This window comes from Chelonoidis abingdonii, chromosome 8 (genome assembly GCF_003597395.2).
Source record: "Chelonoidis abingdonii isolate Lonesome George chromosome 8, CheloAbing_2.0, whole genome shotgun sequence".
Lineage (NCBI taxonomy): Eukaryota > Metazoa > Chordata > Testudines > Testudinidae > Chelonoidis > Chelonoidis abingdonii.
The window spans coordinates 94,182,866-94,198,393 of NC_133776.1; the positions used below are offsets into that span (position 1 = coordinate 94,182,866).

Here is a 15,528-nt window from a genome sequence, read left to right on the forward strand (position 1 = left end):
TATTGGCTTCTGCAGCTAACTCAGTCGTCTTCACCTTCATCTTCCTGTTCATTCATAATCTGGAAAAGAAAAACAAGCCTTCCTGCTTTTTCAGGTCCCAAACAATTTCTCAATTTGGAATGAATTAGTCCAAAGGAAGAAAATATTCTTTCTACGTCGGCAAAAGAAGCTACTGCTGTTAAAAGTGAGATTATCACTTCAACAGTCTCTGAATCCAAGTGCTTAAGTGATTTCCACCAGTTAACTGGTGTGACTTTTTTTAAATCATCATCAGCAAACATATGTTGCTTGAATGGTTCACCCTTAGCTCTGACGGTTATTATAGTTGGCATTATGGAGGGATGATTGCTGGATGTCCATGTCATAGCCAGCTCCTTTTCTTCAGCAGTTAAGGTTTGACCCTGGTCCCAAGTGTTGAGAATATTTGCAAGAAAATGAGCTGGAGATAGTGGTTGTCCCATTTGTTTTTTTAATGCTTGTAATTTAACTCCATCATTGCATATTTCTCTTTTTAAGATCTCACTCAGTTCCTTCCAAATTTCAACAGCATCAGCAATAAAACAGCTATTTCCCTGCATTTTGTTCAAGGGTACAGAAATAGGCTTAGGGTACTCAGCATGTGTTCGACGTTTCTCTTAAGCCCAATGTTGAGAACTTTGCCATCTATTTTTTCACGATTTTGTTCACAAACTGTCATCAGATTAGGCCAGTTCTTGATATAATGCTCAAAACAGTCCACTAATGAGTTCCATCGCATGTCTTGTGGGAGAGTTAGCTTGGTTTCTCCCTCTTTTTTCAGAGGAGCTGCGGACGTATTTTGCAATTTCAACATTAGCCTTTATTTCTGGAACACTGAAGTCTTTGACTAGGAGGTACATCAACTGAGCACTGCAACTGTATGTTATTAGCTTGGGACTCTCTTCTAAATAATTTCTTCTCATCTTGGAAACATTTGCAGCACTGTCTGTGATCAAGCTGCATACTAGACATTTGAATTTTTTTCCCACAGTTTGTTATAGCTTTTACTGCTACTTCTTGTAAGTATTCTGCTGTGTGCACATTTCCTGATATATCAGTTGTTCCTGTAAGGAAGACATTCCCTTCTTCTTAAGCACGTACAACAGGATCATTGTGGACATTGCTCCACTCATCAAGATTCAGGTTAGCAATTTTACTCTCTAGACCTTTTGCACACTGCTCAATTTCTCTTTCACACACTTTATCTCGCAATTTGCCTGTGATATCTGCTCTGTTGGGTGGACTGTACCGTGGTCTTAATGACTGAACCATGTTAATGAAGTGTGGGTTCTCAGTCATACGGAAAAGAGTTTATTACGTAAACAAACTAGGCAATTTTTTCATCAATTTACCTGTTTTTGTAATCTGCTGGTTCTTATCACAAACTTAGCTATGGTTGTTTCTGGATGATGGAGATTTTTTCTTTTTGCTACAGGTAATATACTGTGGCTATGTGATATACATGATGTGACTGAAACGTTGGCAGATAACTCTGAAACTATAGAAAATGATGGTGATCTCGAAGGTGGATAGTCTTCAGAATCCCGTATGTTGAGGATGGATTCTCCTAAACAAAATAAGTCAATGCAGTTTATTTAATTATTATTACCATACTGCTCATTTAGTATCATTCATTGCATTCACTGACACTCAGTACTATTTTAAAGGTGAAATTGTGGAAGGAAGATCTGCCAATTTCAGCTATTTATTTTTTATCACAACTGCATCAAAAATGATAGTACCATAGAGTAACAACTATATTTTTTGCTCAAACTTGAAAATTCAAGAATAATCCAGAAGGAAGACAGGCAGTCCTTAAGAAAGAAGTATGAAATAAAAAAGTTTACCAACCTGAAGAACCTGCATGTTCAGACATGTTCCTTTCATCTTCGACGCAGCTTCCTCCTGAGAAAAAACACTTCTCGTGATGTTATTTCATTTGGACAACCAAGCCTTGTATTTCTTTGTTGCACTGTTTGCATTTTGCATGCATGCCCATCTTACCCACAGGTGGAGGAACTTCATTAAAGTATTCCCAAACTGGGTCTCTTTTATGGCCTGCTGCCATTATAGGTTTTCCCTTCTATTGAGAGAATGATATGGTAGATCTCAAATCAATGAAGGCTACACTCAGAAAGACCTCAAGACTTCTGGAATGTGCTACAAAAACAGTTTCTACTGCCTGTCCTTCCCTTCCAGGGGTGAAAGTAACTGAAAGAACTTACCGGTATGCTGGAGTCCTGAGTGGGGGCGGGGCCTCAACCAGAAGAGGTGGGGCTTAGGGCGAAATAAAGGGCCCAGGGCTCCAGCCGCCGCTCTGACCAACCCTCGCTGCTGGAGCTCCAGCGGCGTCGCTTTAAAGGGCCCGGGGCTTCCTGCAGCAGCTGGAGCTCCAGGCCCTTTAAATCCTCCCGAGCCTGGCGGCTGGTGCTCCGGCAGTGTTTTAATGGGCCCCGGGGCTCCTCGCAGCGGCAGGAGCCCTGGGCCCTTTAAATCACTGCCAGGGAAGCTGGTCCAGTCCGGCACGGCATACCAGCTCTTGCCGCTACGCCATACCGGACCATACTGGCTTACTTTCACCTCTGCTCTCTTCTCACGCGTATCTTCAGACGACTTCTCCTTGTCCAGATCTATTCCGCCTCAACAATGTTCTATTCATTGAACTTTTTGAAACTTTGCACTTGCAGAGGGATAATAGGATTGACGTCTGTTATTTCTCACCTCTCTATATTTATTTATTTAAAATATTTTTGCTGTTAACAAGCATGTTATCTCTGGAGACACAAATCCACAGTTTGAGAACTGCAAAACTAAGCATCTCTGATGGTATCTTCCAGACTGAGCACTGAGTCCCATTGGGTAGATAGAAAGATTAACCTAAATACTCTGTACAGAAGCCCCTGGAACCCCATAAGATTGAGTCCCTAATCCATGAACTATTGGAACTCATTTACAAAACTTTTCTTAAACATTACATGAATATATTGTCTCATACTATAGAATTAGAATTTATAATCCCTATTCCGTGATGAGATACATTATAGCTCAAAGATATCTTGATTAAAACTATCTGTACCTATTGGGTTTCTGGGAACTGGACGGGCAGAAGCCCGCCCACTGCTAACGGATCCCCCCCCCAGCCTAAGGGGAGGATCTACAGGACCTCAGAACCCAACTGATTCTGGGGGACAACTAGTAAAAGAACAGGGACAGGAGTGCGGTCAGAGGGTCTGTAGATAGGTTTTTTCCTCAAAAAAACCGATTTAAATCAGAAAAATCCGATTTTTTTTAATCATTGATTTTTTTTTATCCACCCTGTCCAACTGTCATTGCTCTTAATCATGGCGGCATGCTAGTAACTTAAGCTACTTTGTGCTGCTTCAAAGTAGCACAGAGCAGCCAAAGTATACGAGTGGATTGGTCTTCAATCATTTCATATTAAATATTTAAGGTTCATCCATAGCTTCAGTTCATTAATAGTGTCATGGTGTTACTGTTGTCTTTGCATTTATTCCATGTTCATGTATTACATTTATAATAATTAAACAAGGAAATTTCCAGGTGAAAATTGTTAAGCTGGAGTTCTGGCTGAGTATGTATTAGTAACTTAAGAGTGCAAAAAAAAATAGGGTTCGGGGGTAAGTACAAGCATTAGAAACTTAGGAAATTCAGGGAAGGTTACATTTAAAAAATAATCCAAACACGTAATGGACATGATATGCTCAGTTACAGCACCTAAGCAACCTTAATTCTCTGTCCTGTAGTGACACCATGGGGACAGAGAAGGAAATCGCTTTAAAAATTGGTTTCGTATACTGAAACTACAAATATTGTAAAATCCCTCATTCCTAAAAATGTTGTTACTGCATGAGGTCAATTCAAATATTAGTATACATGTGTAAGTGTACTTATTTTTCTGTTGAAACTTAGTTTATTGGAGATTGTTTAGCAGATAATGGTAATGAGGAGTATGGGTGAATATCTTATAACAACTTGCATATGTTCAGACTGGAATAGCTGGGTTTAAATGCAGTAATTGGTAAAAGAATTATTGAAGAGAAATAAACAGTGTGCATGAAACTATTACAAACCGAAGGTGAAGTATTTTGCTAAGGTAATTCTCTCCCTCTTAACAGGGATAAACCATGATGTGGCTATAGATGTTGCATTCCCACCTATATTTTGTCCTGAAGATCCTCATTTATTTCGAATAGAGGATATTCAGAATGATACGTTATTATCCTGTATGAGTTGCATCTCTATGTGTCAGCAGGGCACTGCTAGCAATGAAAAGCTTTATGACACATTTCCACTTTCAAGTAAGATTTGCTACTTTTGGTATTACTCATTGAAAAGAAAACGATAATCTCTGAATGTAAGCGTTAATATTGTATACAGGTCCCTACTTGTAAGACAGGCTTCAGGCACCTCTTCTCATAAGATACATGTTTATTTTCAATTAACACCTTTACTAGATTACTGTAAACATGAAGCCTGTGTTTCAGGCCAGTCTTCACTGTGCATACCTTTTTGCACCCATAAGTTAGCAGATGATGTAAAGAAGGATTCTGCAAAGTTAGATATCTAAGCACCTGCTACGCACACATTGAGTCAGTACTGGATTACCTGTATTGCTCCCGCAGTTATTTACTTGTACAATATTATACTATCAGAGAGGCCAGGTTATTTTAATATTTGGCCGAGAATCTGTTCCATAAATGGAACACTACAGCTTCAGTCATTCATTGCTATTTCACTGATGGCATTTCAAGGAGCCAGCACTCAGCTAGTGCAATTCACAGCAAGTAAAAGCTGAAGTTTTCGTGTGCTGTTAATTGTCTTTTAAATTATAGTTCCATGTACTGGCTGCCCACAAAAATATGTTACAGGGATTTAATGTTTGTACCACACTTCAAATGTGTAAAGTGCTCTGTAAATGCTGGAAATTGTTCATCAGAAATAGAAACATTTGATTTTAATTAAGTCCATCTTTTTGCTTGCCCCATACCAAACTGCTTGATTAGTAAATTTTTCTTTACGTGGACTAGCTTGTAATTGTCCTAGTTCTTCTTTGAGTGCTTACTTATGTCCATTCCATATTAGGTGTGTGTACGTGCCACATGCGCCAGTGCCGGAAGTTTTTCCTTCAGCAGTATCCATAGGGGACCAGCTCTGGCGCCTTCTGGAGTGGCACCCGCATGGTGCAGTATAAGGGGCGCTGCCAGCTCCCCCCACCCTCAGTTCCTTCTTTCCGCCAGTTACGGTGCTGGAACTTCTGCTGCTTCAGCTAGCATTGTTTCGTTCTCAGTTCTAGCAAACTTTGAAAATCTGTAATTATAGTTGTACATAATTAGTAACTCTTAGTTACCCTTAGTAGTAGTTCTCAACTCTTTGTTAGCCCCAAATGGGGCGGCATGCCCTGATCCCTAGGTTTAAGCCTTGCGATCGCTGCAAATGGCCTATGGCCATCAGTGATCCACATACTAGCTCATAAGTGACAAGTGCCGTATCTGCAAGTCCTTCAAACTTAGGACGAAGAAGGAGTGTGATATCCGTATGGAAGTGCTTCTGATGGAGTCAGCACTCACTCTGGCACCAGAGCAGTGGTCCGACTCAACACCAAGCACCACAGCCTCTGTGCGCAGTGCTCCACCGGCTCTGTCCACAAGCCAGCACTAGTCCCCCTCCACGGCTCCGGTGAAGAAGCTGAAAAAGACTGCGGGGAAAATCTCTACCTCCCGTAAGGGAAAGGAGAGGGCTGGTGGTGAGCCACAACCTGTGCCGGGCAACTCAACACCCCCATTGGGAACTCGGGCCTCAGCTCAGGTCGAGTGGTGCAGCCCATCCCATACTTCGCCCCCAACCCCAGATGGCATCTGAAGCTGGCCTGGGCCCACATTGCTATCAACACCCTTCAAGCCTCTCAGGAGATCCTGACCCTCCCGTTGCTCCCCACACCAGCTCCTGCAGTACCCCAATCTCAAGGAAAACCCAATTGGGACCTGTACGTGTGTCTCTGCCTCAGCAGCACCATCCCCCACCAAGAGGGATGTCCCACCATTGCTTGCCCATCCGAAGCTGTCGCACCTCAGGACTAGAGAGGCAGGTTTAGCTGAGATCTCTTCACTTGTCACACCGGGGGCACCAATCAAGGGACGTCTTCGGCGGTCTTCCTGGCACACGTCCATATCCAGGACATCTGTAGAGCCGCAACGTGATCCTCTGTCCACACATTTACCGCTCATTATGCCATCACTCAGCAGGCCAGGGACGACTCTCTGGGTTTGGCAGAGCAGTGTTGCAATCTGCACGTCCATGAACTCCTACCTACCTCTAGGGGTGCTGCTTTGGAGTCACCTAATAATGGACAGTATAAGGGGCACCGCCGGCTTCCACCACGCTCAGTTCCTTCTTGCCAGAAACTCCAACAGTGGGGAAGGAGGGCGGGTTGTGGAATGGACATAAGCAAGCACTCGAAGAAGGAAAGACAGTTAGTTACCTTTTCCCTAACTAGTGTTCTCCTAGAGGTTGCTCATGTCCATTCCATAACCCGCCCTCCTTCCCTACTGTCTGAGTTTCCAGCAAGAAGGAACTGAGGGTGGGGGGAGCCGGCGGTGCCGCTTATACCATGCCATGTGGATGCCACTCCAGAGGGTGCCAGAGCCGGTCCCCTACAGATACTGCCGAGAGAAAAACTTTTGGCACCGATGCATGTGGCACGCACACACACCTACTATGGAGTGGGCATGAGCAATACATCTTGAAGAACACCAGTTACAGAAAAGGTAACTGCCTTTTATCCTCGGTGAACATGTACAGCTTACTGCATGTAAAACAAAATGCTAGTTAAATATTTGTTTTGCTACACACACGCACACATGAACTATCTGTGTTTGGCTTCTAGATGAAATTGTAAAAGCAGCAGTTGACCTGGACAGACAACATGTCATCTGTATCCTGGACATCTGTCGTTTAGGTGAAGATAAAGTGGAAGTTTTTCTGAACAAAATTTATAAGATAATGGAGACTGATGTGGTGAACCTTGTGTAATTTAATAGCTTGTTTTATTGACATTGTCCATGTATTGTTGGAGGGGAGAGAAATAAAACTTACAATACACCCTCTGCATATTGCCACTTCCTAGAGCGTATAGAGCCAAGTATATCTAGTGTTATGATGTGTTTTGACAGAGCAATTGTAGTGGTAGTCAACACAATTGAGAAGGAAGGTTCATTACCTTTATATCCGAAGACTTTGAGGCAGAGTATTATAAATATGGCAGAGTGCTAATTATTTTTATACCTCTATTGCTTTAGTGTAATGCATTGAGTGCTGCAGGCAGCTCCCAAGTGTCAGGTGTTTTGTATGTAATCCATCATTAAGCAAAGAGACTAGATGGGGAATGGAATGTACAGCCAAATTCTGCCCTCTGTCAGAGAGTTACCTGCTTATATGCATGGGAAGAATTTGGCCTTAAGTCACTTCTGTGATGGTGTCTCTAGTTGGTAGGAACCTAAAATCGTTGCCATCTGACAGCTCGTCACGATGGTTATGTGAAATAAAATGGTGATCTCAGCCTAGTTCCCAGAGAAAACATGGCTGCATCACAGAAACTTGCCACCTCACTTGTTCCCTTGTTTGTAGTTTCAATAGAGCCAAAAGACTTAATTTTAATAGATTGAGAACTATCCTCTGCTTTATAGAAGGGTCCCTCTGGGAAGTTTGAGAGATGCATTGGCTGTTGGTAGGGAAAAGTTTGGCCAGCCAGTGGCAAATTGTGAGTGGAAGCCACAGAATGTCCTGTGAATGGAATCCTTCAGTTTTAAATGCTTTCAGTTCTGCTCCATAGCATTGAATTAATTAAAAACAAGGCACTTCTCTGCATTATTTTTGTTAGATTTTCTAGAAGCATTATTGGATACAGAGCCAAAGTTTGAATGTTGTCTGTTGACTTAGAATGCCATTCTGTGCTTCTGCATAGATATCCAGTAAAGTTTTGGTGTGTCTTATATTTTATTAGTAGAAGAATATTAATGTAAATGTCCTGGTAAGTGAAAGTTAATATGGTAAAACATTGGTCCTTTATATCTTTCTGTACTGTATTTTGTATTTAAATGTATGATATTGTATAGGCTCCAGGGTCTAAGAGAGTCTGGCACCCGTACTTGCTATTCCAAACTGAGCCATGCTGACTATGCCAGCAGATATTTTAAAGTAATATACCTCAAGTAGAAGCTTAATTTTAAGGAAAGCAGCATTTCAAGATCAAATTTGTAAGGGGATTATGTTTTTATAATAGAAATGACACAGGCACTTGTACAGAGTTACCATATTTTATTATTTGTTCTAGTCACTCAGCCCGCTTCCTTTTGTTTTGTTTCTCAGTGTTCCCATTACATGTAGTAAAACTGAGCAATGGCTCTGCCTGCTTTGCCTCTCTGCATAGCAGTGTATACTTAACGTTGTTTTCCCTTGATGCTTGCTGTCTTAAATCTTAAAAGCAAATTCAAAATTATGTAGACTCTGTGATCTTTAAAGTATATACCATTTTATTTTATATCTGTGCCATTTGACAAAAGACAACACAAAAAAAGAGTATATAATATATTACTGACAAAAATGAGTAAATTCCATTCTTTGCAAAGAATCCATTCACTCTTGTTTCATGAACTGCAGCTAACTGTAAGATTAAAAATGCTAAGAAGCTAAGGTTCTGTTGATAAACATCATAACATTTTGTTATGCCTCTCATTCTCAAGAACAGGGCTTTGTAAAATATTTTCAGACTAAAGGGATCACTCATCCACCGCTGGAATACAGGCATTGCAGAGGTGGAATGTTACCAAAGCCTTGTGTATTCCCTAACCCTGGAATTCACACCTTGTCAAAGAATTGTACTCCAGAATCTTAGCTCTTATTTGCTTTTTATAAATGTTTCTACCCATCGTAGTTTCAAAGAAAACCATAGAAAGGACCGTTGAGTGTAAACCAGCAGAGTGATCTTTGCCTGACTATGCAGAGAGCCTGAAACAATAGCTCTAACTGGTGTAAACTGCTCAAATTTATTTGTGTGGTTAACTCTGAAAATTAGATTACAGTCTGTGCGATATTGAAAATGAGGACAGCTTAAGTAAAAGAAATAAGAAATAATAATACAAAGGCTTCTGTATTTATTTCATTTTTATATGTAATTGAATAAAACAATCTGTTTTTTAAATGTATCTGAAGCTGTTGCAGAACTTCAAGAATTTCCACCAGAGTGCTGCATAATCCAAGGATTTTAACAACAAAATTTTAGGTCTAGCTTGCGTCAAAGTATGCAAGGCATCCAGTATTGCAGCCATTCTGGGCCTGCAACACTAAACTTTTTTTCTGCAATGGGTTCCAGTATCTTCATCTGTTTTTCCTCTGGTTTCATTGCCTTCATTTTCCAATAGACCGCTCTTCAAAGAAAGCACTTTTAAAATCCGTTTATATGTGCATTTTCCCATGAGGGGGGCAGTCCCCACTGGAAAGCACAGGGAGGGGTATATACATAACTTCTTGTTGTAATTCTTATGATTTGAGTGGGTGTGTGGCATTAATTCTGCCATTCGTTATTCATGCAGTACTTCTCCATCCCCTATTGGCTTCAAGGGGAGTAACGCAGATTTATCTGAGGTCAGAATTGTTAGGCGAATATTCCCCATTTTCCAGTTCCAGTCTCAGGAACTTTGATTAGCCATAGTACTAATGGACAAACCCTGGTGCACACCATGTTGGGAAGTGGAGTCTGATATGATAAAAAAGCAAGACACAAAAAAAGTTATAAGGTATGACAAGGATGTGAGAGAGAAATTGTGGTTTAAAGGAGGAATAAGTGTTTTTTTTTAAAAAATTGGTTCCGGTATATCTACATTGGTTGTCTGCACTGCTGCAACTAAATTGACTTTTTTCCTTTTTTTTTTTTTTAAATTGATCCAGTTATTCACCTCTACCTCACTATAACGCTGTCCTCGGGAGCCAAAAAATCTTACCACATTATAGGTGAAACCGCGTTATATCAAACTTGCTTTGACCCACCAGATTGCGCAGCCCTGCCCCCCCGGAGCACAGCTTTACTGCATTATATCCGAATTCTTGGTATATAGAGGTAGAGATGTACTAGTATCAGCTTTTTGGTGTAGATAAGCCCTGTATCTTGGACAGGCTAAGGAGAAAGGGAGAAATGCAAGACTAAGGCTATCTCTACACTAGCACTTTTGTCAGTATAACTTATGTCATTCAGGGGTGTGAAAAAAACACCCCTTTTAGTGACATGTTTCATGTGACAAGCACTGGTGTGGACAGCACTACATTGGCAGGAGAGCTCTCTCCCATCTGCATGGAACAGCTGCATGAGCTCGCTAATGTAGAAATGGCCTTAGTTGCATCTTGGATTAATTCTATCTCACTTAATTCTTCCACAATATAAGATTAGAAAAGTTATGCAGACCTTTTCTTTGTTAAATCTTATTTTTAATGAGAGTCTCAGATTGTTCTGAAGCAAGCTCACTCTGTTATATCCTTGAAGGGAAGAAAAATTTCTGACCCCTTGCAAGAGGCATTTCAGACTAAATAGGAACCTATCCTGGATGTGAATGTGGCCTGTATGAATTAAACTCTCCTCTGGCTACTGCTCAGGGGCTGATGCAACCACCTACGAAGTGCCACCAACATACAGATGTAAACCTGTAAAGAAAAGGAAAAAGCTGATGGACCATAAGGAGTGGCAGGAATATGGGGCCAAAGTTTACATTTACAGGCACTCATAGTAACAGTAACCAGGTGTGGGGATTTTTCCCCCTGGATAAGCTATTTGTAGTAGAGCTGACGCACTGAGGTCTTATATTTCCGTGGGTGGTATCAGTTACCTACTTTGGCCTGAAATTTCAAACTCCTTAGGGAAGTGATGGACTAACAGTGGTCATTGTTAGCTGAAAATATCTATAGACTTCTTACATTTTATGCATCAATTAATAAGCAATGAAGAAGGAGAATAAGTCCAGCTATTCCTGCCTCCTGGTTGTTGCTATTTTATTCAGAGCTGCAGAGACTGTTCCAGCCTATGTGAATCTATTCTTTTTCAACACTACTAGCAACAGCACTGTGACCGAGCAATGTGAATGTGGTGTGTATGGAGCAAACTCTCCTCTGGGTATGGCAACAGGGCTGGTGGGCATTCCTAAATCTGCTAATCTTCAAGCCTGTGATTCTAACACGGAGTTCACTGTCACGGAATCGCCATGGATTGCGTTGATTGAAAGAGGCAATTGCAGATTTTCAGAAAAGATTAAACTGGCAGCCAAAAAGGGTGCTGAAGCTGTTGTGATCTACAGTGCCCCAGAAAGCGGCAATTATCTCATCCCTATGGCACACTCTGGTGAGTACTACAATAATCAACTCTGGGAACCTGCTAATTTCTGTCCAGTTCAATATGCCATTTCCATTTGAAGGCAACCTGACATGACATGTTGAAAGTATTTTATGTGTTTATCTTCTGATTTTGTGTTGGTTGGTTACTACTTTTATGGAGAAGTTTTTGGGACCCAATCCCTGCAAGTCCTTACTTGCAAAACTTGGCCTTTCTTATTTACCCAAAGAGTCCCATTGAGTAAGGGTTTGTGGCACCGGATCTCTTGCATTTTGATAGATTTCACTAAATTTGTATGCTCTCTTCTGAGGACTATTAGTATGATTCAAAGCCACTCTACTCCTGGGGGAATTCTACTTCACTGCACATGCACAGAATTTATGTTCCCTGCAGATTTCTTTGCTTCCTGACAGAAAAATGACTTTCTGATAGGGAAGCAAAGGGAAGCCACAAGAGTGGTCATGTGACCCTCCCCAGTAGTGTGTTTCGGGTGCCCAGCAGGGCCAGTGCTACCATTTAGGCCAACTAGGTGGTTGCCTAGGGCGCCAAGATTTGGGGGTGCCAAAAAGTGACATCCCGAATTTTTTTTAAAGTGTTTCAGCGGCCACTGCGCTGGGAGGGAGAGGGAGTCTGAGCTGCTGGCAGGCAGCCCAGAGGTTCCCGTGGGTCAGCACGCTGCCACCGGCAGGCAGCCCAGAGGTCCCCCTGGATCAGCGCTCCGCCGGCAGCCCAGGGGTTCGGGCTGTCGGTGGCACACTGACCCAGGGAAACCCCTGGGCTGCCTGCCGGTGGTTCAGACTCCCTCTCCCTCCCAGCGCAGCAGCACTCCATCCCATGCGATTCTTCTCATTGCTGGCGGTGGCGCCAGCAGCTGGACAGAGCTCCGCAGCTCTGGTTAGCCCATGTGGCACGAGCCCGACGACAGGTGCGACAGCAGGGCTTCTGGAGCAGAGTTGAGCTGGGGTGGGGAGGTGCCACACGACTCCCCGGGGGGGGGCGGGACGGAGCTGCCCGGGTAGCACAGGGTGGAAGTTTCGCCTAGGGCACAAAACTTCCTTGCACCAGCCCTGGTGCCCAGGGCAGCCGGCAGAAAGGTAAATCACTGTGGGGTGAGTAGGAGGCGGGACTGTGGAAGACCTGACTGGTGGCTCCTACCCTGTGCCAAGCTCAACTGCTAGTACCGGCTGGGCTGAGGAGGATGGTGCTGCTACTTCACTTGAATGGCGTCTGGGGCTGGGTCAGACCCATCCCCCAGATTTCTCCCCTGGTTGCAGGAAGCTCTGCAAACACCCCCACTTCCATGCGTCCTGCACCCATTGCTCCTCAGCTGCAGATGGAGGGATCTCTGTACAGGGAGCTGCTCCCCTCTCTGCCCACCCCCCATGCATCCAGACCCCCTCATGCTCAGACTCTCCTGCCAAGCCTCACCGCCCCTGCAGTCAGAACACCCCGATGAATCATAGAATATCAGGGTTGGAAGAGACCTCAGGAGGTCATCTAGTCCAACCCCCTGCTCAAAGCAAGACCAATTCCCAACTAAATCATCCTAGCCAGGGCTTTGTCAAGCCTGACCTTAAAAACCTCCAAGGAAGGAGATTCCACTACCTCCCTTTCCAGCACCCATTCTAGTGCTTCGCCACCCTCCTAGTGAAAAAGTTTTTCCTAATATCCAACCTAAACCTCCCCCACTGCAATTTGAGACCATTACTCCTTGTTCTGTCATCAGGTACCATTGAGAACAGTCTAGATCCATCCTCTTTGAAACCCCCTTTGAGATAGTTGAAAGCAGCCATCAAATCCCCCCTCTTTCTTCTCTTCTGCAGACTAAACAATCCCAGTTCCCTCAGCCTCTCCTCATAAGTCATGTGCTCCAGGTATTTTCTTCATTCGTCATATGACAATTAATTCTCTATTGTATGATATACAATTTATAGCCAAGAGAGCACTTCATCCCAGACGGTGTAGCAGTTGTCGCACAGGAGAAGCCTCCATTGACATAGTGATGTCTACACTGCCGGGGTAGGTCGGCCACCATAACTATGTTGGCTGTGGGTTATGGATTTTCCACACCTCCTGCTAGATGCAATAGTATATGACAAAGTTTGTTCTCTAACTGCATCGCTATACACTACAATCTAATGGAAGTAGTAACGTTCTTCTTTCACATTAATCAGCTTCCCACAACATTTCAAGCTATAAAGTGCTCATGATGACAGTGCTAGACCATAACACAGACCTGATGCAATTTTTCGGAAATCAATGTGAAAGGCATCCCCATTTATCCGTGACTACCTCCTGAGGGCCTCCTGCCACCACAAAAATAACCTTTCGCACACAATGATTCTTAAAATTCTGCAAATTTCTTTTCGCCAAATAATGTGGAAGCTCCCAGCACGGGCACTCGGGCGCACAGGCCACTGGCTGTACAGGGGTCAGGATCACTCGTGTAGCTCCCCCTCCCTGTTGGGACACCGTTCGCCGTGCTGGCTGTACCCAACCCTTGAACACGCGCAAGTACCTCCAGCCTGCCCCAGAAAACCCCAGGCATGCAGGATCCAAAGTGTGGAGGCGTTATGTGGAGAGATCCAGGTGTGGGCTTCGAGGCGTTTACTGTGTGGGGCAACTCTGGGTGCGGGGGACTCAGTGGGGGGCTATGGGTCCAGAGTGGTCATCAGTGGTCCAGGTGCAGGGTAGTAGGGTCTTTCCCTAGAAAATTAGGAATCTGGTCCACAAAAATCTGATACAGGTTCACACAAAGGCCAAGTTGCAGAGTCCGTGCATAGGACGGAAGAAATCCCATTCACTGTTACGATAGGGACGCAATGGCTCGGAAGCAGCTCTGCAGAAGGACCTAGGGGTTACAGTGGATGCGACGTGGTATGAGTCCACAAGTTTGTTCGTGCCCTCGTGCCCAAGAGGCTAACAGCATTCTTTGGTGTGTTATAAGTAGGGCCTGCCAGCAGATCGAGGACGTGATCACTTCCCTCGATCTCTCCGTATTTTCTTCATTCGTCATATGACAATTAATTCTCTATTGTATGATATACAATTTATAGCCAAGAGAGCACTTCATCCCAGACGGTGTAGCAGTTGTCGCACAGGAGAAGCCTCCATTGACATAGTGATGTCTACACTGCCGGGGTAGGTCGGCCACCATAACTATGTTGGCTGTGGGTTATGGATTTTCCACACCTCCTGCTAGATGCAATAGTATATGACAAAGTTTGTTCTCTAACTGCATCGCTATACACTACAATCTAATGGAAGTAGTAACGTTCTTCTTTCACATTAATCAGCTTCCCACAACATTTCAAGCTATAAAGTGCTCATGATGACAGTGCTAGACCATAACACAGACCTGATGCAATTTTTCGGAAATCAATGTGAAAGGCATCCCCATTTATCCGTGACTACCTCCTGAGGGCCTCCTGCCACCACAAAAATAACCTTTCGCACACAATGATTCTTAAAATTCTGCAAATTTCTTTTCGCCAAATAATGTGGAAGCTCCCAGCACGGGCACTCGGGCGCACAGGCCACTGGCTGTACAGGGGTCAGGATCACTCGTGTAGCTCCCCCTCCCTGTTGGGACACCGTTCGCCGTGCTGGCTGTACCCAACCCTTGAACACGCGCAAGTACCTCCAGCCTGCCCCAGAAAACCCCAGGCATGCAGGATCCAAAGTGTGGAGGCGTTATGTGGAGAGATCCAGGTGTGGGCTTCGAGGCGTTTACTGTGTGGGGCAACTCTGGGTGCGGGGGACTCAGTGGGGGGCTATGGGTCCAGAGTGGTCATCAGTGGTCCAGGTGCAGGGTAGTAGGGTCTTTCCCTAGAAAATTAGGAATCTGGTCCACAAAAATCTGATACAGGTTCACACAAAGGCCAAGTTGCAGAGTCCGTGCATAGGACGGAAGAAATCCCATTCACTGTTACGATAGGGACGCAATGGCTCGGAAGCAGCTCTGCAGAAGGACCTAGGGGTTACAGTGGATGCGACGTGGTATGAGTCCACAAGTTTGTTCGTGCCCTCGTGCCCAAGAGGCTAACAGCATTCTTTGGTGTGTTATAAGTAGGGCCTGCCAGCAGATCGAGGACGTGATCACTTCCCTCGATCTCTCC

At 43.9% G+C, this 15,528-nt stretch overlaps 2 protein-coding genes across 3 annotated transcripts in view; both read left to right on the top strand.

The window, feature by feature from the left end:
• RADX (RPA1 related single stranded DNA binding protein, X-linked) overlaps positions 1 to 9,165 on the top strand; it is a 34,592-nt gene extending 25,427 nt beyond the window's left edge. For both annotated transcript variants that reach the window (XM_032769459.2, XM_032769460.2), the window contains exons 13-14: positions 4,155 to 4,337; positions 6,923 to 9,165. In XM_032769459.2, the coding sequence (XP_032625350.1) occupies positions 4,155 to 4,337; positions 6,923 to 7,068 (329 nt within the window). In that variant the 3' untranslated portion in view covers positions 7,069 to 9,165. The remainder of the gene's footprint in view (positions 1 to 4,154; positions 4,338 to 6,922) is intronic.
• Positions 9,166 to 10,943: 1,778 nt separating this feature from the next.
• RNF128 (ring finger protein 128) overlaps positions 10,944 to 15,528 on the top strand; it is an 81,110-nt gene continuing 76,525 nt past the window's right edge. Inside the window, exon 1 of the mRNA XM_032769463.1 lies at positions 10,944 to 11,419. Coding sequence (XP_032625354.1) covers positions 11,023 to 11,419 — 397 coding nt within the window. The 5' untranslated portion in view covers positions 10,944 to 11,022. The remainder of the gene's footprint in view (positions 11,420 to 15,528) is intronic.